The 27,565-nt window shown below is 39.7% G+C and overlaps 1 protein-coding gene across 1 annotated transcript; it reads right to left on the bottom strand.

Moving 5' to 3' along the window:
* Positions 1 to 11,444: 11,444 nt before the first annotated feature.
* Psn (presenilin) lies at positions 11,445 to 24,937 on the bottom strand. Its single transcript, XM_080275377.1, has 11 exons — positions 24,785 to 24,937; positions 23,009 to 23,200; positions 22,069 to 22,265; positions 20,833 to 20,974; positions 20,075 to 20,142; positions 19,489 to 19,709; positions 18,716 to 18,814; positions 16,781 to 17,007; positions 15,132 to 15,222; positions 12,627 to 12,739; positions 11,445 to 12,209 (listed from the first exon to the last, which is right to left on the bottom strand). Exons 1-11 carry the CDS (start codon positions 24,932 to 24,934, stop codon positions 12,054 to 12,056), a joined length of 1,656 nt encoding a protein of 551 aa, XP_080131503.1. The 5' UTR covers positions 24,935 to 24,937; the 3' UTR covers positions 11,445 to 12,053.
* Positions 24,938 to 27,565: the final 2,628 nt, after the last annotated feature.

Below are 27,565 nucleotides of genomic sequence, written 5' to 3'. Positions count from 1 at the left end.
TAAAACTGTGCTATGCAAGATATATATACAGTATATATATAAATGAAGATTACTGTAGATACCTTTAGAAATGTATATGAGTAGTTTTTCTCTTGAAACCAAGAGAACAGTGGCTACACATAGGAAATTTAAGTCACATTTTTAAAATAAAAATTTCATACCTATTCTGCCATTGTTTTTGTTAACAATTCACTGGGCACTCTAGCTGAGTTTTAGTTTTCTTCCTTTCCTACTTCTGGATTCTGCCCAGGCAAGTTATAAGTGGACAATATGATGATGATGACACATTTTCAGATACAACAGAGGCAGTTCACTTATAAGCATAAGCTATGTTCTAATATATCACATCTTTTTCCATACAATCAATACTGTACACACATAAAAGGAACTCGCAAATATTGTCAGGCTATTGATAACACTGAAACTACATGAAGCAATTATCACTCTTAAGCAGAAAACATTTGGTCACAAATACAGTTGCTTCGTGATCCTTCTGAGTGACTGTACACAGAATCCAAGGTGAGACTCTCACGTTGTTAAAAAACTTATTACACAACTAAAATGTTTCTCTCAACAGCTTCCAGAAACTGTTGGGAAGTAATTAGCTGGTTTTGTCACTTGGTTTAGCTTGCAGGCCATAGAATGAATCAGCTGTACCATGGTCAACCCCAAAATGGGGATTCCTTAAAAGGTTAACATGATCATTTATAGATTTGATTAGTAAATACAGTATGGCAATGCCACACACAATCTCTGAATATGCTGCTGACACAAATGGCCTGCTAAAGCCACCATACAACTCAGGTGCATCACAGGAGAATGCATCTCTCTGTCCCAGCTGTAGGATGGAGTTGAGGATGGTCCAGATGACACTGATGAGGATTACAATGAAGCGCTATAAATCAGGTATGGGCCAACAAATTAACGTAAATAGAGCTTGGATCAGCGTTAATGAAAAGCAGCTCTAAATCAAGGAAAGAAAAAGTATAAAAGTGGGAGAAATATCAACAACATACCTAACAAAATAGACCATTCATTCTTGCCTCTGAAACTGCAGCTGCACCTCATGTCTTATTCTGAAAAATCATCATCAAGTTCTTTTGTTCCAACCAGAGGATGGGGTGAGGTAGGATCTAGAAACATGGAAAGCAAGAGTACAAAACTGGGAAAACCATTATTGTCATACCTTGTGAAACGGGCCACACACTAATTCACACCTCACCATCGTCCCTGGAATCCTGGCTCCACCTCATGTGCCTCTCCAAAAAATTATCATCATCATCCTTTTTCCCACCTAATAACTGAGTAAGGTAGGATCCTGAAAAAGACAGGGAAATGTACACAAGTGGGGGAACAATCAACAGCAAGTTCAGTGAAATGGACCAAACAATCATTAACACATCATTCAAGCTCCTGGAATCCTTGCTCCATCTTGTTATTTTTTTTCTTCATATGTGCTTCACTCAACATTCTAGCTACTGTAGTCAAAATAAAATAAACCAGTCCATTTTAATGAGGTGTAAAGCTGCCAACTTTCCATGCTGAATGCTGACCTGCAACATATTAACATTAGAGTGTGGTGCCACTAGAAATAAAGAAGCGTAGGGGAAAGGATGTACAGCCATAGTATTACTGTATCTTATTCTGCCACTGAGCTGAGTTCTGGGAAATAGTCTGCAGAGGAATGAAAATCTTGACCAGCTTATGATCAACTTCAGGAGGAAAAAAATACTAGTCAGATACAAAACTTTCAATTGCCAGTATATTACAACCCTTTCAAAAATGAATACTGATATGCAGTTCAAAATATTTTCAACAGTTGGTATAAGATGGTAACTAATTGCTGGTACAGTATAAAGATAGCAATTACTGTATAGGTCATACTCCAAGTGACTCCAACTACTGTACTTCCTAACACCTCTTTCTTAAGTGATTTTTTTTTTCTGCACATTAAATCTCAATAACATCTTTCTATGATACTGATGAGAAAATGCCAATACTACAACAACAGAAACAGCATACAAGAAAATGTTAAAGTGTAATATGCCAAAAAAGAAAAAAGGTTGAGGAAGAGGTGCTACAAAGCCTCTCATGTCAATTACAATAGGACCCTACATTTTAATCCCTTGGCTGCAAAGTCCTTATTTTGCATTTTCTTTCAACCAATATCAGAAATTATTACTATACTCAAGGGAAACCTAGGATAATCAGAAATTTTAAAATATTACATTTAAGGTGTCGGCCTTGAATACTGATCTTCAAAATTTATTCTGGCTTACATCAGATGATTTATGCAGTTCCTACAAAGTCATGGCAGCCAAAGGACTGAAGCAATATAGCACAATACATCATGTAAAACAACAGTCTTTGCTTTCTGGAACGGAGCAGTGTACTTGAATTCATATCATATTAACTCTGATCCCCTTCAATACGATGATGTATTTTTCATTTTTTTTTGTGTGTCATCTCCCAATGATTTTATCCGGCTCAGGAAAGATTTTTGAAGCTGGTGAGGTTTAACAGCACCTTCATCAACCCAACCATTACAAGAGATGTCCTTAAAGTTGGACAAACTCATCTGCATAGCAAGAACACCATAACCACTGGATTTAAAAGCTCAGGCAACATTCTAATATCTTCTTTACTATTTCCAACTATCCTACTCAGCTTTTTGAACATGAGGGAGTTAAAATTTAGCTTTCACTAACCCAGTTATGTCCCTCTAAAGCTTAAAAAAATCATTTGGAGGTTGCAAGAATGGTTCACAAAAATATACATCACTAGGTTAAAGGGGTAAATTATTAGACCAAATTGCAACCAATACACCCAAACCCCAATACCCTTGTTTCCACTCACCCTCACTCTCACATGCACACCCACTCTCACAGAGTCACCCTCGCTCTCGTGCATACTGACCTTCAATTTCACACACTCACCTGCACCCTCTCCTCCCACACACAAACTGATATTAAGCCTCACACACTCATAAGCACCTTCTCACTCTAACACATACTCAATCTGACAAAGACACACCCAGGCCTGCACTCTCTCACAAAAAATCATCCACACTCTTACACACAATCTACCATGCATTTTCTCTCACCATGTCATCTACAAACTGAGTGACTGAAAAGGAAAGCATCCAACACACATTTGCTTTGTAAACCTAGCTCCCTGTTTCTGCTCTAGGTGCAAACAGACTGGAAAGGCCCTGCCCAAAGGTCTTGTGGTTGGCCTGGGAATCAGACCTAGCCACTTATTACTACAACAGATCCAGTTGCAACCCTAGGCTTATCTGAATGTGAACTCAGTCTGCTTTTCTGCAGTCCACCATCCTACTTCCTGAGAACAGAGAGGGACGATCGTAAAACCGGACAACTTCACCACCCAATCACATCAGACCCACCATGCAAAGACATCCCTCTTCGGCTCTCCAGCACAATGACTGTGCAAACTGATATTTATGACCATTTTATAGTTTCTTATTCAGCACACATTTTCTGCTTGGTCATTTCTAGTACAGTACGTAGGTTCCATCCATTTAAATATTATTCTCTTCACCTTAGTCCTTTAAAGCTCATTATTTCTTGGAGACCTCAGGTACATTAAAAAATAAACTCATACACCCACAATTAGCAATTCCATATATATATATAATACAGTACTGTATATCAGTAAATATATACGGTAAACAAGGAAATAAAACCGTGAAAAAAATTGTGACACAAAAGAACATCTTTAGAATAATCTTCAACATTATACTGATAAAAATATGAGTGAAATGAGAGAATTTACAATATGCTGCAGAACTTCGATTTAGTGTACCTCAATAGATCAGATACACTGTATTGGATTTAACAGACACCACGAAGCCACTGGACTTCCATCAGTCATAATGAACTATGTCTTGTTTAATGTGGCACATTGGGACCCAATACATGTTTCCTGCCCTTCATACTTCAACTTGGCCTCATATTGCCCTCTCCCCATCATGACTGCTGAGTTGTAATAACAGACTACTGTATAGTAATACTGTACTGTACTGTACTAGTCATGATGACGTGCAATGACTAGGCTGAGAAATAAAATGCAAAAAGGCAAAAATTAGGGGCCCAGGTAGAGTAAAATGGGTATAGTTTGTATTTTTAGTATAGTACTAGAATATAATAGTATAATACTTGAATATGAACATTTATTTCAAACATGTGCTTGAAATCCCACCTCAGGGGGAGGACCATCAGATATAACATAGGCTTTATCAGATCAAGCTTCCTCCCAGTTAGGTGTTATAGGGAGGATCTACTATCCATAAATAAAATATGGTCAATGTATCACTAAAATATATTGAACACCCAATTGCCTAGCATCTTATCAGGCAAATATTACAATATACAGTACGTCAGTATTTAAGACAGGAGACTCTTTAACCCATACTGCACTGGAGAAAAAAAAAAAAAAAGAAAAAAAAAAGGAAACCCCTTTATGCTGGCCAATTTTGGATTTTGGTTTTTCTGGCTAAATGGACTTAATACATCAATATAAGATCCTGGCACTAATAAAAGTAATCACTAAAGACAGAAAGTTGGTTGAATGGAGTCCGGTTGGTGCCACTCGACCTTTGAAATCTTCAAGGTTACTGAGACAGCAGAACGACTGTGGGCCTGTGAAGACTGTCACTCACCTCCAACGCTGCTAAATCAGTGTTTAAACGCAGCAGAGAAATGTCTGAAGTTAGCTATATACGTTATTACCTTCCATTTTACTTTGGTTGCTTGCAATCACTTCTCAGTGCTACACGACGTACAGTACAGTATATCTATGTCACTGGCATTTTAGAGGGGGACGTAGATCTATGCCAATAGCGTGGCACGGGTAAAACTACTGTACAGTAACCCCTCCAATATCCGGATCAATAGAGCCATAGGCAGGTCCGGATAGTGGTCCTGTCCGGATATTGGGCCCCAGCTTATGGACTAGTACTTACGGACCCTAACTCTGAAAAACACCTATACAACTCCCTCTGGACATGCATAGCACCTATTTAAGACCCAAATCACACCAATAAGGGACATAAAAGACTGAAATAAATGCAAAAGAACCATAAAATGAGGTTTTAGAGGTGAGTTTATACAATATTAAACATTCTGGGTACTTACAAGTCCCTTGGTCTTGGACTGGTTTGAACCGCCAGTTTGCAGTCCACAGTTAATCCTCTGCACTCTAAATTCTAATTTCTTAACACTGCACAACACTGTAAATTCCTGTGTGTTCTAGTGGCAAGGTATTGCAGTTTATTCACTGTTTATTCACAAAAAAACAAGCACCTGTGGCTTGCACTGTTATGAGTATCTGCTCTCCATCGGAGTTAAGCTGTGACTGTTGATGTTGGTGGGGTAACAGAGTTGCCAGATCGCAACAGCCACATTACCAATCTCCTCAACTTTCATTGTCAAATATAACTTTTCATTACCAAATTCGTAAAGCTAGCATATATTCTTCACTAATTATATATACAAGTGGAAATACATGTAATCACTCTCCTTATAACTAACACCATGTTGATTATTTTCACACTATGTAGGGTAGCAGATTAATCAGAGAGAGCAAACAATCCACCATCTCCATCCTGTGTATCCTCATACATGTGAAAAATTCATTTGGTAATGCATTATTCTAATGCATTACCAAACGAATTTTTCATTACCAAATTGGCCCACACTTGGTAATGAAAAATACCAAATGGCAACCTGACAGGGGAGGGGGGAGGGGGAGGAAGGAAGGGGTGAAGGGACCATGGTGTAACAGCTGTTTGGCCCAGGCGGGAATTTCAAATTATGGGAGGGAAAAAAAGTCAGATTTTTTTCGAATTTTTTGCAGTTTTTGGCCCATTTTGGGAATATTGGATCCCAGGAGGATTATGTCCGGTTAGTGGGGATGTTCGGATATTGGGCGTTCGGATATTAGAGGGATTACTGTAGTTATATACACTATAGGTAGTATAGAAATCATACCTAGATTAAATCAAATACATATAATCTCCATCATTTCTATCTTTCATAGGTATATCCAAACTCTGAAAACAGCAGATGAAATATATGGCACAGTTCCACTTTTCCATAAAATAACAATCGATTCCATTCCACCAAATACTACTACAGGTAGTATGCTTACACCATAAATCATAAAATGGAATGCAACCTTCATACTTACTATGATAATTTCTAAAACATGTGCAAGATGGACTGAATCTGTCCTTAATATAAAGTTGGTGACTACACTCTGTACTATGCGATACAGGCTAACCATACCTAATAACCACAGGTGTTCTAAAAACAACCCTCAAAATCCTAGGGTCTGCCTTCCTCTTCGTGATTTAAAAATCAAGAATACAGCCCTATATCACGTCTTTCCCAACACATATTTTTCTGCTAACAACTGACTGCTACGATTAAACCCTTTGGCTGTGACCAATTTTCAGAAGGCATTTCTGGTAGCCTGCACCATGCTTTTCAGAATTTTGCCTAATTTTTCATATTTTTTCTATGACACAAAGCATGTCCATGTGACTGAAACATGCAAGCATGTCCATGCGACTAAAACATGCATTGGGTCGAGTTTTGTCTTGCATGGTGGTCAATGATGGGTACTTCCTCCCGTGCTCAGGCACTCGTCAGCCAAATACTGTACAAAGCATTTTCAACTTCGACAGTATGCATGAACAGGAGCACCTAGTCTTCCAGTTGTTTCATTTGTAAGTAGAAATGTTGACTGGCCAGAGTACGGAGCTTTATTAATGTACGCTAATTACTTCGATGAATATTTTTCAAGTCAAACAGGCCTGTTTTCCCCACATCTGTACCACAGATGTCATATCTGACAGGCATGCTACTGCCTGGGGATTAACAAAGAAAATGAATAATACAAAAATATACCTGTTACACAAACAAAGGGTGGCTGAAACAGTAACTACTGCCTATTGCCCCAGCTTAATATACCGGGAGTTTGACCATAAGGGAGGCAGATAATCATGTTCTCTAAAAACAATACAAGACCTACATATATATGAAATGATTACTTACATACAAACAAGGGCACTAATATGGCAATTATAATCTTAAAAAGAATACATGTTTATATACAAATTGGTTATATTATTCTTGCACACTTTGTAGAACATTGTACCACACCCACCCACCCACCCACCTACACACACACACACCTACCATGGGTTTATAGACAGCAGTACAGTATTTTAATATAAGTACAGTACTTAAGTTTAATACAGAGGTATAAAACTCTATCAACATCTGAGCTAATCAACATGTTTACGCATCTACAATCACCCAGTGTTTGTATCCTTCATCACTTCACAGCGATGACATACAGTATTCTATTCTATTCTTGTTACCTGCAGACAATTTTTTTTCCCCTATGAAGATATTTTCTTTAATGAAGTGAGTTGATATCTTTCACTGGCCCATTCAACATAGGAGAGTTTTCAAATGTTTATCAAAATTGCCTAAAAATAGCAAGAATTTACGGTATTATAAAAGGGTACTCACAGGTGAAAGGGGTTAACCAAAGCACAAGAATTATGCAGTAAAGTTTACCCGACCCTTCTGCTGCAAGCTGTTCTCCTCTCTAGGCTATCAAAATACAAAGTTTACAATGTTGGACAGCTGTGGTCCACTTTCTAGTCAGTTATAGAGGCTTCTTAACACCTCTTTCTTACCAGTTTATTTCTCCCTGTGTCACGTTTATCAGCATCCATATTAGGTTCACTGCACAATCAGACCTCCTTCTCAGCTGCAATATACAAATGGGGATGGATGTTTGTAGGAAAAGTGATGCGTGTTAAAGTCAAACTGCTATGACGGCTGTTTGTGTGTCTCATTAATACAACCAACAGGGTGCAAACATAGGCAAACATACAAAAGGGAATACTACAACTGGTTTGTTTTCAAATGATAAAAGATCCATAACCCAATTTTGGCTCAGCTGGCCAGGTGTGGTTATAATTCAGAATAAATCTGACTAGTAACCAAACAAACTTGTTCCATCCTCATTACAAAGGCTCACCAAATTTCACACCACCATGACAGTATTCAAATGTGAGTGGCCTAGTACCATTAGATGATAAACTGACTATATCTGGACCTACTTTAAATGTCCAGCAAAAGGTTTAACCCATGACTCGAGGTACAGTACATACACACTTTCCTAGAAGAGTATGCTACTGATTAAGCAGCTCCAGTTTCATTGTTATTTAAGCCATATGTATGCCATGCACTGTAATGTACTGTACTAGACTGTTTTATTCAGGTTATGACAAAAAGTAAAAAGTGTATGTTCATATCTGTATGGAGGCGTTGGGAATCCTGGGGCTTGAATGATGAGCAAGTGTGGTCCATTTAACTGGGCAGACCTTTGCTAGGTCTTGCTTGTTCTCAGGACCCTACCTCACCACCACCCATAAGTGGGAAAATGTCTGGATGATGACAATGATGATGACAAAGATGATGATGATGATGCAAGACAACAGGAAGGTGTAGCTGGTAAAATTTGAATCACTAAGGAAGAAGTGTACTATAAGATGGCCTCTTAAAGTGATGGGAATAGCATCCCTACAACCTACAGCACTCTGAGTATACAGTAAAGTGACTCTTAATTCATCAAATTGTTTAATGTATTCTAAGATATATGTGATGGACTGAAAGTAAAAATAATATCTCTGAATTTCAATCTTTGTAACCTAAGATATAAAAGACACACAATGTTAATATAATAACTTCTAAATCTGAGTTTGTCATACTTAATATTTCATAACTCAGGATAATAAGATTATAAAAACGGCAACTCCCACAACCCACTTTGCCTCCTCCATTGCGTACATGTCCAAGACTGGGTTACTGTTAGTCCATAACATTTAAGGGCAAGAAACTGATTTGTCCCTGGTGGTGTTGCCCTAGACTCTAACTGCAGTTCTTTTTTTGCCATTCTTACTCTTGTATGGTGGCTGGTGAGCCCATAATCAACTCACTCAATGTTCTGCTCTCTCTCTCTCTCTCTTGTGACTCTACATTGACTGACATGTGTTATACAGTAGTTTTCTGTATCCCAGGAAATTACTTCCTTCATTGAGTGGTAACCAAAACTTATAACCAAACAATGCCTGGTGGTTTAGTGAGTTAAGGTGCTCCACCTAGATGAAGTCTGTACAGATTCAAAGTGAGGGGTAGCTGGAGTTTCTTGCTTGCATAATGCCACCAAAAGGCAACTGAGGCTGGTCACCATTGCCTTAAATGTTGGGACTGAGTAGCCTTACCCTGGGCCTCTATGCTCCTGTTTTAATGGAAAAAAAAAAAAAGGATAGGGTTTTGCTGTTGTTGTTGTTGTTGCTGTAACCTTTTGTAACCAAGGACAACCATCCATCATCCAATCCTACATTGCCCCGTAAGAAATGTAATGAATGTAAAAACTGCAACTTTCAAACATTACAGCCTGATGTACACTACAAACTCCAGCAGTAACTACCAACACGATTTTTTTTTTTCTTTTTTGGTAAGCACTATAGATACAAACTTCTGCTAAATGCTACGTCACATGAGAGGCGAGACCACACCTTGCCTATATGACTATGATAATACAGTCAGTCCAGGAGGCATAGCCACTCGCTTATAGCTGTGCCACCATGTGAAGAAATCCCCCTCCAGCAACTTGAGAGCTTAAAAGCACAGGAACACACACTTTTGCCAGTCCACATCCTTGATTTTAAGTGATGATTAACATTACTGCACTACACACTACTGCTTCTTCTGGATGAAATACATTGTAGTTTGGTCGTTCCAGGCCTATCCGATACGTGAACTCACTGGACAGCAAGCTTAAGTTGCCCTTTTCCTGCAGTCCACCATCCACCAACTAGAGGACAGGGAAGTACTTGAGGGACATTAGTATAAACAAGCAATTGCACTAACTATTTAAACTAATGACATCATACGAAGGTGTCCCTCTCCAGCTCCATGAACTGAGTATCAGAGAAGAACTGCTAAAATGACTGGCATGGACAGAAGGCATTGAAATAATGGACATGGAAGGAATGTAGAGGAAACAATGTCTTCAGTAACGTCCTGAATACCTATTCTTGCACTGGTACAGTCTTGCAAACTTCATACACAGTTACTCACAGTTTACATGCACAATTTACTCAAATGCCTTATCATACAACTTCATTATATACACTTTTTTGCATTTTTTCTTTTATTTAAAAAAAACTTCAAGCAGCTTGAATGGATAGAGTCAATTCCTATCAAAAGACTATTAAACAAAAGCTAATTGAATGGCATGTGTTTTGTTACAAATATTTGTTGGTGCTGAGATACCAAACAGCACACTGGTTTCAAGAAATTCAAACACCATTTACAAGCCAAGGACTTTATTTTCTGTTGTGCAACAGAGGGGATGGAGAATGAGAGACTGACTAGAAGAGTATATGAGTGGGATGGAGGGAGGGGGGGGGGGAAGGAGACAGAATGAGATGAACAGATGGGGTGGAGATATACGAGAAAGAGGTGTGGGTTGGAGATGCCAGCCTGATGGGAGAGGAGAGGAGTGACATGCAGGTGATCTGTTTGTGGCCACCCTTTATGGGATTAAGGAGTCTGTAGACAGATATAGATAGATTGATAGACTGAGAGACAAACAGACTGATATATTCCCTGCATTGCTCCGCCCAGTGAGGGGGTTCCTCGAACACTGTAGACACTTCTGGTAAACCCTGGATCTTTATACACTTTACTTCTTGTCTTGTAACTGATGCTTCAATTTCTCCAAATCTGTCAGGTATGTCTGCCAATATTTACAGCACATTAGATGATTACCAGTACAATAAGTCCTTGGTATATGTTACTGATCTGTTCCAAACTACCACTACTTCTCTTAAACAAATAGTACTGCAAACGGGGGAAAGTTATAAGTAGCAATGGAACCTTAACAGATGTTGTAAAATTTTATTAAGGACTGAACTCCAAATGATAAAAGGATATAATAAAGGCAACACATAACGAAGACTTACTGTATCATTAACAAGTAAGAGTCTCAAGATGAAACTTCTCTATAACTGTTCTGAGGTCGTCAATATTGGGTCAACTTGAGAAGGCGCAATGAGCGATCCAAATAAAAACAGTACATCAGCCAACAACAACAACAACAATAATAATAATAATAATAATAATAATAATAATAATAATAATAATAATAATAATAATAATGATAATAATAATAATAATAATAATACTGTAATATCATTTGCTTTTATAAGTTTCACTCCAGTAAAATGCAAAATCAGTATGGAAGTTTAATAATTATTGTTAGCTTTTGTCCTGGTGCCACTCGACGATCATGTAAAAATTAACGGCTTATTGCAAATTACCAAAATTACTCGATTTTTTTTTTTTTTTTTACATTGTTCTCTGCATACTAAATCTGCTTCACATCTCATTTCTTGTGGAGACTCAGTTATATATGAGGAGGCTTACTTGTTCCCATCACAGTATAAAATATCAAAACACACACAAGTTATGCAAGCCTTAATGTATCTTTGACCTATGGTAGTATCACTTTTTTTTCCATTTTCTCCAGTTAACAAATAACAGGAGACTTAGTTTAATACGAGGCTCACTTACACTCACCACAAAAAGATAGATAAATATACACAGAGTGATAATGACAAGATGCAATGGAATTAAGAAAGAGGCATTAGAGAGGCTCCTAAAATCCACAGGAACACAACCCTAGAAGGGTAAATCCAACTCTAATCTAAACCAAATAACACAGGGCAGGGGTGGTGTGGTGTGAAGGTGAGCCATTACAATGTAAAGACCTCCTTAATGGCCAGTTCCTCAGTGAATGGAAATTTGAAAAGACCATCCTAAGCTGAATAAAAACTGCCCATAAATGGAGAGTACAATATGAAACAATATGAAAAAAGGCAGTTCCAGGGCTCAAGAGGTTAATGTAGGATGGGGGTGGTGTGGCATGAGGGCGAGCCGGTACTATATGTAGACCTGCTGGATAGCCAGCTCTTCGGTGAATGGTACCACCAGGAGAGAAGTCGAGAAGTAGAAGATGAGGCCGAATGTTATGGAGATGGGCAGGGCAGGCAGGGCTTTCTTGAATATGGCCAGCATTATGAGAGTTAAACACAATCCCTGTAGGGAGCAAAATGGAGAGAATTACTGTTGATTATTGGTAACCATCATCATCAACAAGACCTCTTTCCCCAACTAAGGAGGAGGTAAAGCAAAGCAGGTTATCAGTTACCCATGAAATGACTTCTGTAAATAATAAAAATGGAGAAAACATCATCATCAACATGCTGACCTTTTTTTCTCATCCACAGATGGAATAAGCTAGTGGTATAAGAGAATCATTTACTGGCAACCCTCACCATAAATCAAAGATGTGTCTCAAAACATCACAGTTGTTTCCTTACAAATGATGGTGTAAATTAGGAGAAACTGTTAAATCAGTTCCACAGGTAATAATAAAATGTTATTAATATCTCTTTACCATCCCAAGGTCTTACCAGCAAAATTTGTGATTTTACAAGGGAATCAGGCACTCACAATGAGAATGGCAATGAAGCAGGCAAGAGTGGTGTTCCAGTTGCCATATGCTGACACCTTCCCCACCAGCACTGAGTAGAAGATGAAGTCGCCAAGACCCAGCTTCACTCCCCCTGACATATGATCAAGATACATTAACAACAGCTTCACCATCATCATCATTTTTCTGCACCATCACCATAAACTGGTATCATCATCAACTAATATCACAATCATCATTTACTGCATGATCACAGTGGTAGGTGGGGGTGTCCATCATTCACTCAATGCAGTGCAGCCTTTAGGTGATCTACACTGAATAACAAACCTAATAATTTCCTATAATCCAGGAAACAATTTACAATGCTGGGTGGTAACCATAAAACAAAACAATGGGGCGATGTGGAGCCATTATAGTGCCCCTGTTAACTGGTTGGACAGAAGCAAATGTAGCATCCATCCAGGAACCAACCCTCCACACTCTTCACTGTGCCTCATTGTGACGAGGAACTGTCTGCCGAAAGGCAACATCAGTTCACTGCACACGATGGTTCTGCAGGAGCCAATGCTTGCCTGCAGTTAATGGGTGTGCTCAATTAGACAGACCAAGGTTGTTACTACTTCTGGTACTACTACTACTATTAATGGTACTACTAATGCTACTACAGTCATTACAGTGTCATCATCATATATCATCACCTGTTATCACATCATCGCCATTATCCCATCCCTGTTTCTCACTGATCAGTGGGTTGGTATGATCCAGAAAAAAGAATATGAAAATATAAAAGTAGGACAACTCATCATCCTAACTCTATACCCTACCAAATACAGTAATGGGGCGAGTACGGTCCAAAAAAAAGCAACTAAGTTTTAGAGTAGAGTAACTGTTCAGTTCAGAAATCTAACTACAGCCAGATGCTTTAATCCTGGAGGGGGTAGCCACAAATAAACTGCATCCACATTGCCCTGTTGTCTAAGATGAGCAAGGTAAAAGGGGGTAATTTTGTTGTGGGATAATTTCGCTGCGATCCCAATAACTCAAATTCAAAGGCCCATAGTTCCGAAACTACTGAATGGATTTGGCTTCTGTCAGGCTTAGGTTTTAAAGGAATGCTAACCTAACAAGGTCGTGAAGCTTTGATCCACTTTGCAAAAAAAGGCCTCTGAGAAAGGAAATTGTTTACAAAACAAATTTCAGCATTTACTGCATCAACAAAAACCGGAAAAAAAAAAAAAATCTAATTACCCATTATTTACATGTTTCAGGCCATATTAACATTTTCCTCTCTGATTCAGATCATTACAAAATAATTTGATATTTTGAGGTGAATTCAAATGGTAGCCTATCCCATGAGTCACCCAGCAAGCAGAAAAAAAAATGCCACGTAAATACTCGTAAGTTTGCAAGAAAGTGGATGAGCACTGTGTACTAGTGTCAGACATCCTTGGTGTCCTATGGGAGTCCCCCCAACCAACTTCCAACCATATCAGCAACTTCTCTATCAGTGAAACAGTGATGGAAGCCATCAATGTTTAAGTTCACCCAATACACGGCATAGGCCCTACTGTAAGGTATCCTAGGCTACCTAAACCTAGTTATAATCAATTATGTATGATATGTAGTGTGGTATTATAACAATAAAAGCTAGTAAGTATTTTATTTTTTAGTTTAATGACAGGAAGATATGTTTTTGTTTATTAACAGGTTTCAGCAAAATTACCCCGTTGGGAGGGGTAATTTTGCCGCAAGACACTTTTTAAAAATCTGTAACATGGCCAAATTTTTTACAAAAACGATTATACGTGTCCTTAGAAGAATGGCTGAATGTACAGATAAAGCAATACAAGTGTCAATATTCCATATGTGGCAGTTTGTACTTAGCAAAAATGGTGAAAATTACCCAGTTTAACCCTAAAGTAAAAATTTTCTGGTAGTAGCAAGAATGAACTAAAGTCCTTCAGTACAATAATACATTTTATATTTCATTCTTGCTACCTTCAGATGATTACTCAAGTTTTAAAGGCTCTCTGGAAGTAAAAGGGTTGACAAAGACTATGTACCCCTTCTCAAGTTCAAAGTCTTTCTCCTATGCAGAGTAAAATCTGCCAGAAGAAAGCAAGAATATAATTAAAAGTATGTCCTTTAACTGAATGGATATCAAGCGCATCACTATATCAAGAGGAATAAGTGCGACACCATACTGAGTGGGTTACGGATAATGTGACACCATACTGAGTGGTTACAGATGTGACACCATACAGAGTGGGTTACAGATAAGTGTGGCACCATATTAAGTGGGCTAAGGATAAGTGTGATACCATATTGAGTAGGTGAAGGATAAGTGCATCACCATATTAAGTGGGTGATGGATAAGTTCATCGCCATACTGAGTTGGTTAAGGATATTAACACTCCTCCTCCTCCTCTTCCTGTGAGGTGTGTACGTTAAGGACAAGTGTAACTCTGCGCTGAGTGGGTTAAGGATACATGTGACACCATACTTAGAGGGTTAAGGATACTCACGCTCCTCCTCCTCTTCCTGTGAGGTGAGGTCCCGGGGGTGAGGACGGGGTGGCTCCACATTAGTCGGGTGTTGACGTACGTGACTGTTGACCTGGACCAGAAAACACCCATATGTACATTACATCCATCCATCCATCATCTAATCCTACATTGCCCCATGAGGAGCATAGGAGCCCGGGGCTAGGCAGTTGGTCTCGACATTTAAGATGAGAGTGACCAGCTTCACTCATCCCTGAGTGGCATTACATGAGCAATCAACCCCGACCACCCCTTGGACATAAACCTTCACCGGCTCAATCCGACTGGAGCGAAATAATTACCCACTAAACCACCAGGTGCCAAAATTTGGTTATATGGTTACCACCCAGCATAGTATACGGTTTCCTGGTGTACATGAAACCATTTGGCTTGTCACTCAGTGTAGAGTCACCCACAGGCAGAAGGAAAAGGAAAGAATGAAGGAAAGAAAGACAGAAGCAGGAGTGTAAAGTTACCCGAAGGCAGAAGGACAAGGAAAGAATGAAGGAAAGAAAGACAGAAGAGGATAGAAGGAGAGAAGGATGGAAGAGAGGAAAGGGCAGACACCCGAGAGCAGCACTACATCTTGTGAGTGGATGGTGAGCTTCCCCACCTACCACAATGTACATTACATATATCTATATAATTATTGTCTGTCTATCTATCTGGGAGACAACAGTGAGGGACACAGGATATCTATCTATCACCAACCCATAGAGACAACAGTGAAAGGTACAGTACACTATATCTATTGATCACCAACCTATGTACAGTATCAAGCTATGTCTAGTTATCATCTATCAACCTACCTTCTATCTATCTACCAAAATAACTATCTATTATCTACTTACTTTAACTACTTATCCATATATCTACTTAGGGTGCCCTCATTCCATCTTACATCATTCCCATTCATATAGCTCTCCACCACATCCTCAGTCTCCTTCTCCCCACACCTCACTCACTCACGTCCTCCCAGAGAATTCTTACTCTCCCTTCAGTCCAACGGGCCAACTATCTCAAAGGACTCCTCAATGTTTTCAGGCAAAACCATACTTACCATCACTTCCTCATCTGTCTGTGTCTCTACAACTCCCCACACTCCTCTCAGATAACTACTTTCCACTCCTCCTTTACACTCAGCTGTTCAGAACTGAGATTCCAACTCATTTTAACACAGCTGGCTAGTTTAGCAAGTGCGTAGAGGCTCAGGAAAGCATGGTATCAGTTGCCATGAAGGCCTCAATGCAAAACAAGAGGTTTATGTATGAAGGCTGCAATAGGACTGAATGGAAGTGCAATACTGTCCATATTAACATATGAGTATAAGCATTTGGTAAGGTATGTACTGTATGTGAAAAGTCAAGTGAGTAGGCAGTGAAAATGGGACTGCTTCACAATGTGTGTGGGGGGTGCAGAGTGGACATACTAAGAAAAACAAGAGAAATACGAAGGATCTGGAGTAAGGAAGGACAGTCATAGGTCTGAGATGTGTTCCAAAATATTACAGCTTCTTTTGTACAACTGGTACTATACAGTAGGGGATTAACACAGGACAACATGAGCATAGTTTGAATCTGGTATACTACAACTGACTAAATAAACACATACTCAACTTCACCCACACACACCTGTTCTCTCCTTCTAACTGCCCGCTGGTCTGCCTGCTGTGCCCATTCCTGTGTAAAGCCAGCATCTCCGTCCCCTACAAACCCATTAGCCTGACTCCAGTTTCTCTCTGCTCCTGCCCTCTCCGTCCCCCTGGCTCCTCCATCATCTCTGCTTGAATCCCTTCCGTTGTCGGTGGTGGATGTGTCATCTGAGTCTGCTGTCCCCAGTGTGCTATACATTATGTTGGCTGTGTGAAGAGAGTATATGATATCATCATCATCATCAAATCATCATCATCATCATCACTTACTACACAGACATTATTATCACAATCACTATCATCATCACCACCACCAACCCCTTGAATCTGAATCTCATCATGTATTTTTGTGGTTTGGGGAGGAGTGAAGTTATGGTCTCTGAGAGAAATGAAGTCACTGGACGTACAGTGACATTGAATGATACAGAAATGGAAACTGTGAGTGCATTTAAGTACTTGGGTAGTGTGATGAGTAAGGATGGGAGTTTGGTGGGTGAAGTGCTTGAAAGGGCAAAACAGGGAAGAAAGGTTGCTGGTTCTTTGAAAGCAGTGATAAGAAACCGGGAAGTGAGCACGGAAGTAAAGAAGTTGCTGAATGACGGTCTTGTGATACCAACTCTAACGTATGGAAGTAAAGCCTGGACCTTGTTGGAAGGACACAAGTCAAGAGTGAGAGCAGTAGAAATGAGGTACTTGAGGGGAGCACGTAAAGTTACATGGAGAGACAGACTGACAAATGAGGAAGTGCAGGTGTGTTGTGGTGTGGATGTGGATGTGCTACGAAGTGTTAGGAGACATACAGTGAGGTGATTTGGCCACATGGAGAGGATGGAGAGTGACAGAGTAACGAGGAGCATGTATGTGAGCGAGGACAAGGCCAAGAATGAGATGGAGGGATGGAATGGAGAGGTATAGGAGAGAGGAGGGTGTGAGTTGGGAGCAGGGCAGTGAAATGGCAGGGGACAAGGCGATGTGGAGGCGATTTGTTTGTGGCCACCCCTTATGGGATTAAGGCGTCCAGCAACAGATAGAAAGATAGATCATCATTATCATGACAACATATTTTCTCCACATCAGGATGGGGTAATGTATGATTCAGAAAAGAGGGAAAGAGAAAGTAAGAAAATGGCAAAATTGTCACTCTCTCCTAAAGGACATTTAAATGGCCACTTTCAAGTGCTTTGCTACACAGAAGTGGAAAATTTTCATAGTATGAGCATAAATCTCACTTAAAACAGAAATACATCACATGAAAATAGCTTTGACATAATATCAGTAACCTGCTGAAAAATGATATGCTTTCACTTGGATGTCAATAAGAAAAGTACAACATCAAAGCTCACCCATGTTTCACAGTTTGAAAAACTGGTAATTAGTTTCCTTATTTATGGCTAAACTGCAGCATAACATTGATCAGCAAGTAGCTACTTGATATTAAGCCAAAGCCATTTTCATACGTTATTTATCTAGTTTACACACAATTTATGCTGAAACTATGAAAATTATCAATGTTGATATTTTGAACTTGATTGTAGCCCAGCACTCGTGTGGCCAATTCTACAAGGCGATAATCTAAACTAGTGTATGGTACTGTATCTTTAAAAAAAAAAAATCCATTTTAATTCTCATTAGTACACAGATACAATTTAGTATTATGCCTCACACAGTAGAAAAGCCAATGACCTAATCAAACTTAAAAGAAAAAAAATATGACAGGGAGAGAGAACAGATCCATATTACCGTCATTCCAATTAGCAAGAAGATAAACTCTTGTACGACTTCACATGTAACGATGAGAAAAGGAAATATAGGTTCATTTCTTTCCCGCAACCACCACCGGGAACCTTTAAAAATTGAACAGAAGAGGCTCACACTGAAGCCAAGAACTAAAAAGATACAAGTTACTATGCCTTACATGAGTAGATGAGAGCAGGAAATATAGGTTCATTCCTCTCCTGTGCAGTTTCTACCAAGATCCTCAAAGGACCATTCGGACACAACACTGCCACCAAATCTGAAAGAAGACAAAATCAACGCTTAAAAAGTTGCATCTTCACTTCGTTTCAATTATAAAGGCTCCAATGTGGGCAGTAATTCTTCCATCCATCCGTCCATCATCTAATCCAGTGCTGCCCCATGAGGAATGTAGGAGCCCAGGGCTAGATTCTTCCACTTAAATAATAATACTGGCACTGTGGTACCAAGAAATCTGCTCTTGTATTTATGAATAGTAGCAGCCACCTTTCACATGCCTGACATGGGCAGGCAACTGTACTACTAGGCAAGTCCTCATTATATGTTACTCATCTTCTTTATGTTCTTTTATTGCTGTTATTTCCTCAGTAAATTACAAAAATGTTGCCACTTAAAGTTTCACTGATACCTATGAAGCTGATCTGCCAGTTCACCAAATGCATATAGAAGGTTGTGATATTTTGGATCATCATCCTTGACATAACATCAGGACCATCAGTATATGCGCAAGGTGTGTTTTACATTCACTGTCAAACCATCTTCAAAGCAAATGACTGCTGGTGAGGGTGTCTACAGGCATGAGTTTGCATCACTGTAACCCATTCAAGTGACCTAAAGGGATGCAGGCAGCAATTTTTCACTGGCTACAGCAATGGACAACTCTTGCCCAGAACTGTCCATGCCAGAAAGCATTCGGTAAAGGCATAGACTTACCCCAAATAGAGATGACAGCAAGCACCATCCAAAGCGTGTACTCTGGAAGGTACTTTATGAACATGAGAGACATGAGCGACGCAATGAAGATGAGGTAGGCCTGCTGGAGCCGAAGTGGACCCTGCCAGTGGATGCTGACCATACCCACCACTCCGAAATTCCACACGCTAATGCCAACCGTGATCCAGTCCATCCCTATGTTGTACCCTCGCAGCAACTCCCTGTAGATAAGAGTGAGAAGGGATCAATTAACCCCTGAATCTGAAATAAGTTTTCGTTATTCTTGCTACTGGTACCCTCCCAAACAGTATTATCTGGCTATGGAGGGGCTACATGACTTGGAGGGGTTAGATATATATCCATCTATCCATCATCTGATCCTATTTGAAATACATATGAAATATATTGTACAATCATGGAGAAATTTCCCAATTTCACCTTCTATTCCAGCATAGACCTTACAATTAGAGCACATTCATCACTTTCCTGTCTGATGCTGTACCCTCACAATAACTCCCTAATGTAAAGTAGGAAAATAAATGCTTCCCTGAGCACACTAATGACAGGAAGAGCTTCTGAAACTTACATCAAATACAATATAGTGAAGATGAAGAGTAGCATCAGTGATGACATGAGCAACCATGCATGGATGATCTGTAATGAAAAGTACAACAGCATTATCATAATCCCCCCAAAACACAGATATATATAATTCAGAATACAATGTGTCCCAAACCAGAAGTTTGTAAGCAATCCTAATGAAGTATACCATCATTGTCCTGAGCCTTTTATCACCCAGGGAGGGGCTGATGTAGAATTTAAAAATCTACCTTATGCAAGGCACCTTAATTCTGTATGGGGTGGCCACTACCAAACTGCATCCACATTGCCCTGCCCTGTCACTTGGCTCCCCTCCCCCTCATGCACACCCCACATCTCTCTTATACTCTCTCCACTCCATTTCTCCATCCCATCCTTGGTCTCCCTCTCCACTTCATTCACATACACTCTTCTAGTCTGTCTCTAATTCTCCATCTTCTCCACATGGCCACATCATCTCAAAGTATCTCAACACTCATAAATAAAGACAGACATAATATGTAAGTGGCAGAACTATCAAGAGTATATCCAGGGAAATGACACACACAATTCTTCAAACTTAATATAATTTGTCTGTGCCTTGCTCCCTGGGAACTACCTGACAGGATATGGCCATGAAAGACATGCCTCAGGGCTACTTGATCATCACATACCTCTCTTACCCTGTCAAGCACTCGTCTTCCTTCATTCTTACACATATACTCCTTCATTCTCTCCTTCTGAATCACATAAGGTCTGTCTCACCTTGTAGCAGCGTTTCTTGTAGAGGATGATGAGTACAATGGTGAGAGCAATTACCACTCCCAAGAGAATTAGCGCATTCCTTACAGCATCATAAAGCTTGTCTCCCACACTCTGAGACTGTTCATGGAATGGTGTGTACAAACTGAAAGAACAAGTATCATACATGTACACATCATCATCACTATTACATGGGGAAAGCTATCCTCTTGGGCATTCTCTCTGCTATCACTATAATTCTCTTTGCTATTAAGGGCCATATTCTAGTTTGCATATGAGAATTTGCAGTACCTCTTCCACAACTATTTATTTAGCATATCAAACCTTAGTTTTCTTTTATATGCTATCTATATTCATCTTAATATCAGCATCTTCAACATACAAGAGAATACTGGGGTGTAGTACATAAAATAAATCACAGAATAAATCGCCAAGAAATCTTCAAAGCTACTTAGAATACACTCAGTCTATTGTAAATTACTAATACAAGAAGTCCACCTTATATTTTTTTTTACATCTTTTCACTATCATGCCTACAGTACATTTATGATGCATGAAGTTCAAACTGTCACCACTTATTAAACGAATAAACTTATATTAAAACAGAAAAAAAAAAGACCATAGGATGGTGCTCTGGAAGAGACTAAGTCAAATAAACTAATTTAGCAATTGCATAAAGTGTTTAAAAAAGGAATACTCATAGGTAAGTGACCTAATTAAGATATAAAGCTAAAAAAAACTGCTTGGTGGTAGCAATAATGAGGCATTTAGCACTGAAGGGATGAAGACACCAAATGAAAGTTGTGAGAAAGCGGGATCTACAGTGTCTGAATTTTTGCTTTGGTGCAACTCGGTCATTAATGGCTTGTTTACATCGTACGAGGTATGAAAATGTTTCTCTGGAATTCTGCCACACATACACACACACAAAAAAAAATATGGACAATTTTGCTGAGTCATCTGTTCCCCAAACTGTATGTAATTTCACTAATGGTAAAACAATCACACACACACACACACACACACACACACACACACACACACACACACACACAAAGTATCCTGAGACATATCATCAGCAGAAATAAAACATCTGTTGGTATCTCAGGAAAAAATACTGTGATTAATGCATCTGCTGTCAGCAAAATAAAATACTGGCTATTTATTGACAAGATATACAAAGCAAGACAAAAGCATCAGCCGGCAGCACGAATATACTAAAATAAGATGATTGCTCACAGGTAAGTTCCCTGCTCTGTGTAGAAAGTGACTGATGAAACTGTTGCTACCACCACCAACATACACAAGGAAACTGGGATGAAGAGCTTTATCACATGTTGGGCTCCATACTTCAGCTCTTCCTCTTCCTCATCCTCATCCTCCCCAACCTCCCCCTCTACCCACTCCCCGCGCCTCATCTGCCTCTGTCGGAGATCCTGCCGAGTGGGAAAAGATACGGTTAAGTTCATATTCAAAGTGATAAAACACTTGAATCCTGCGAGTCTTTAGGAGTTCATTCTTGCTCCTCCTCTTTTACAGCCTCATCCTCCCTAACTCACCCACCCACTCCCCATGCCTTTTGGGCCTCTGTCAAGGATCCCGTGCATGGTGAAATATTCAGCCAATAAAATGAGGTCTGACTACTTCTAATGGGGCCCTGGTGTTGGGGTTCAGCCTGTATCAGAGAAAGTAAGATGTAAGATGGAAAATACCTAATAGCACAAGAGGCACTGGGCAGTTTCCTATGCCAATAAAACAGGTTACAGTAAGTTATCATTTTCTTGTCTTATAAAGCTACATTCATTTTGCTACTCTTGTCTTGGTTAACTGCAAAATACTGACAGTTTTACATTCCACTATTACACATCAGGCTAATTAGCCAGTTTTCCCCAATATACCGTTCCAACTAGTGCTGAGTGAAAGCTTCATGAGGTGGCACTGATATAACTGAGCTGCTTTGCTGCACAGTTACACAAACAATCCTCAGCTCTCTCCCTATCCCCCCAAAAGGAGGATGGTGAACTGCATGAGGAGGAAAATTTAACCCTACTGTCCACTGAATTCATGTTCAGACTGGCATGAGGTTGCAAATATATGTACAACTATTACTACAGTACTTTTATGGCCACTACTACAACTAGCTACTGTACTATTGTATAATAAGGATTGGGTACCGTACCTGTTCCTCCCTGGCTGATGAGGTCATGTTGGGGTCAAGGTTGTGAGGGTCAGGTCGAACCCCCCCATTCCCACCCCCGCCCCCACCCTCAGCCCCGCGTGGAATCCGCCTCACCAGTCCTGCTGACCCGCCTTCCCGTGTGAGGCTGCCAGGGTAGGATGTCTCGGAATCCTGCATCTCACTACTGGCGCCCTGAGGAAGACCAGCATCATCTGAGCCATATTTCCCTAAAAAATTATTTCTTCAAACAATATGAGGTAGGGTTTCCAAGAGTGCAGTAATACATTGCACCATTTTTGCCCGGAGGAGGATCCACCACCACCACACCACCACCACCACCACCACCACCACCATCATCATCCTCATCCCATTTCTAAACGAAAAATTTGGCATTGTCTCGGAATCTATCATCATCATCCGCACACTACCTACGTTTCCCTAGTTACAACATCCTTCACATATACAGCTTTTCTGAATGCTTTACTCCCTGCACAAAAACTAAATATACCGGTTTATGATATAGTATTGGTGTTACGGCATATACAGAAAGAAAAATAAGGATGCCATGACTTTTTTTTTAATACAGTTTCATCCCAGTACTCAGTTATCGTATGCATATATATTTTTTTTAATACTAAACGTGTTTCCACTCGACTATACATGTTTACTCCTTACTCAATGTTTTTCCACTTTTACACAAAATTACAGTAACTATCTATCTATCTATATACCTAGGCTGCTTCCCCCAAGGAAAGGGAGGTAGCCGAGACAGGACGACACACTCTCCATTTACTCATCCATTTAAACACATTCATTCACATCTTAGCCCCAAAGGGGCTAACAGGTTAATATAAATCTTAACAACCATCAACATATCAGTATTTCAACAATGTTTCTTTTAATAATGTGATTACTCTGAGAGGTTTTGTTTCCACTTGTGACTGACCAGCCGTGGCTATTCAGGCATCAAATGATTGGCATTCGCATCTAGGAAATAGCTTACCTTCTCCTGTGCTAGGTTAGGTAGATTGGTGAGAGGTGCTGATACTGTGCTTGTGTACAAACCACCACTATGCCAGGCATGATGTTATACCAGTACGGTACCCAACGAGTGCACTCATGTTTATGCTACTTTAATAATTTTCAATAATGTTTCCGAATGCATAGGGAAAATTCTACATGCAAAAGCCATCTACAGGAAGTATGTGCAAACTTTCTGCATAGGGGAACCTTGTGCATACCACACCAGGGTTACCCAACAACAACAACAACAATGTGTAACCAAGAAGGAAAATACCTGTACTGTAGTTCTTCTCAAAATTCTTTTGCTATTTTCAATAATGAGGTCCATGGCTGGTAATACTTCTACAATAACTACACCATAGCACTAGTTGTAGTCCTGCTTATTCTAGAAATTTTGCTATAAACTGAACTATACTGCTCAGATATGAAATACTTCCTCAAACACCACAAACTTGCACAAAGGTTACCAAGTACTCTAGAGCTCTAGATATTTTGCAGATTAACCATTAACATCCTCAGTCATGGCAAAAACACGATGCATCCTGGCGAATTGTCGAAAATTTTCTATGAACTGAAATATATTGCTCATCCATGAAACACTTCCTCAAACTCATCACAAAACCTGCACAAAGCTTACCAGACAATACGAAGCTCTACATATTTTGTACATGAACACCTAACTACTCTCAGCCGTGGCAAAAACTAGTTGATTGGACAACATGGGAGGCCCCATTTAATTAAACGATTTAATACCTCTGCTCCTGGGGCTATGTTTAGTGTGGGTGGTTGACTCCCTCCATCCTCTTGAGTCTGTGATCTCCTCTTCTTCTTCCCATTTTTACTCCCTTTCTCCTCGGCCACCACCAATTTATCATCCCTGTCAATATTCACGTGTCCGTCCATGGCCAACGCAACACAGGCTGAGCAAATAAGGGATGTTTTGGTGCAGAAGGTATGATATCACTATCCTGTGGCCCCTGGCGGCAGCAGCTACTGACACTACAGCGTTCGTCAACCCCAATCCTGTGAAATCTATGACATTAATATCTTATGCAAAAGCCTGATTCATAATTAAACAGGAGAAACAAAATGCTAAACTAATGGAAATCGTAATTAAATGCACTCCTTACTACAAATTCGATAGATAATTACTAAAAAGTGCTCTGGCATAGGTTTGACATGTATCCGGATTCAGCCTATAATGTCAACAATCCTCAAATGTCAAGCGTCAAACTATTATTTATGTTTATAAATATTGTCTTATTCGTTTTTTTTTTCTCCAGGAAGGACTAGGAATATGCATCATATTAACAAATTTGAAAGCTTGAAAGGAATAACTGAAAACATGTGAAATTATGAAAAAAGATTAAAAGCAACAATAACCCTTCAATACTGGAGAGAGAGAGAGAGAGAGAGAGACAGAGATTATACAGTTTATAACAATAAATATTTCAATTCAGTTTATACTAGCTGGCATCCCCTGGCAACGTAAGGAGTGTTGTTTCTCTTAGAGCCCCCCAGGAGCAATCATTGAAGATATCATACAAGACCAACGCTGCTGAACATAGGCTACAATTAATTTCTCAGTACGGTGCAAAAAGAAGGCGCAATAATGCTCTACAGTTATTGAGAGAGTGAAAAGGAAGATGCATGGCTGTAAATTTTCTTTCATAAAATAAACCGCAGTGTCTATTCTACCCTAGCTATGATCCAAATTAACTTGGAGGTTAAATAGTAATAATGATTAATCACCCTTTAGTTATCAGTTCATCACTATTTCTGCTAATTAAGAAATTATTTTTGTATATTTTGGGATCAGAAACATTTACATTTACCCAATAACTACAAATCCTCTACACTTCACTTACGGATGCACCATTTACCTTATATTTAAATAATTACCAATTATCCTAGTTATGAATATATTTTATTTTTCATACAGATTTCAGGAAGTTTATAACTACTTAACAGCCAATAAAATTCCCTTAGTATGCCCTGATTTACAATGTTTTCTTTCATACAGCAGAGTATGACCCTCGCATTTCCATGATTAAGGGCATAACAATAGAAAATTAAGAAATTATGTTGCTAATGACTTGATTTCTAATATTCCTTGAACATTTTTTACTGATCTTGAAAGAAATTAAGAGCATGTCTTGAAAATTACAATTTTCCACGCTGGAAGCACTTGTATTGCAGGTGAGACATGTCTCTCATTTGTTTTTTGTTTTTTCCAGTTTTTGTTATCTGTATGCACTTACATTGGTGTGAGTACTTCAACCTATTACAGGAATGCTGGGGAATGTAATGGTATTAGGTTGTATTTTCCTGTGACTTTTAAGGACGGTGATACAAACTCTAGGCATGCTCAAGGCTGGTAAACTTCAGTCCACAACAGATCGGCTTCACAATTTTGATGCTGGAGAGGGACGCCTTCATGTAGTAACACTGATATTAACGGGAGATAGATCTGCCGGGTTGAACAGGACTGTACTTTTATTACCACGTAAATTAATCAAGGCTCAGACGAAAAGGACTAATATGTAGTATATTTTCGAACATGAGTTGATTGCCGGCTGTGGAAACTGCCTAGAGAGAGGGGGAAGGGGAGATGAAGGAGAATCCCCAGCAAAACTGAAACTTTGGTGGAAGTTAACCCCACCACCCCCCTTTACTCTCTGGTGCGGTATGTGTCTGAATCGTTTTGTTTTTAGCTTCATTTTGAAAAGCTCCAACATGCTTGCATGCGTCGGCATTGGTCACCTATTGGCGGCTTTCCATCTCTGGCAGCCTCCCAGTTCAGTCCCTTATCCCTGAGGTCACACTCGGTGGCCTCGTCCCAGGTCTTTTTCAGTCTACCTACCGCAGCCTGATGTTAACACTTCTCACTTTCAGCACCCAGTTGTCATCCCCATCCTCTCCACATGCCCAGACCACCTCAATCTACTTCTCCACATCACAGCATTAGGCCTATTACCAAGTAAACTTTGTCAAGGTTTTTTACCAAGTAAACTTTGTCAAGGTTTTGATGGAAAGGACTACTGTGTGTGTGAGCTGACTCTGCTGTGGAAACAGCCTAAAGAGAGGGGCAAGGGAGAGAAGAAAGCCACATTACTACCACCCAGCTGACAAAATACGGCAATACCAACCATATTCCTCCACTCTCTGGTAAGTGTCCGAATGTTTCTTTTTCTTTCTTTTTTTTCTGGCAACGGTCCCAAGTCCATACGGATGGAAAACCAAAAGTTACCTTTCTTCTACAGTCCACCATCCTCCTTTTTTGGAATAGGGAGTTAAGGGGGAGGGAGGGGGAAACCGAGGATGAGATGGAGGGGTGGAGAGGTATATGAGAGAGGGAGAGTGTGAATAAGTGGGAGGGCAGTGAAATGGCAGAGGACAGGGCGACATGGTGGCGATCTGTTAGTGTTCACCCCTTATGGGATTAAGGCGTCTGGCTACAGATATACAGACAGACAGTGTAGAACTATTCAAAACAGCGACCTCCATCATATTTTGGTGTATACAGTATTTTAT

Source organism: Coenobita brevimanus, chromosome 61, assembly GCF_032717465.1.
Source record: "Coenobita brevimanus isolate Jiangsu-jjx chromosome 61, ASM3271746v2, whole genome shotgun sequence".
Lineage (NCBI taxonomy): Eukaryota > Metazoa > Arthropoda > Malacostraca > Decapoda > Coenobitidae > Coenobita > Coenobita brevimanus.
The sequence above is the reverse complement of the archived record's forward strand: the minus strand, read 5'-3'. Positions and strand labels throughout refer to the sequence as shown.

Excerpts from the sequence above, each read along its gene's own strand:
- Psn (XM_080275377.1), bottom strand. The coding sequence starts at position 24,934 with ATGGACGGACACGTGAATATTGACAGGGATGATAAATTGGTGGTGGCC. Across the intron at positions 19,710-20,074 it reads TTCACTATATTGTATTTGAT|GGAGTTGCTGCGAGGGTACA; the intron begins GTAAGTTTCAGA and ends TCTTATCTACAG. Across the intron at positions 17,008-18,715 it reads TCCTGCTCTCATCTACTCAT|CCAACATAATGTATAGCACA; the intron begins GTAAGGCATAGT and ends CTCTTCACACAG.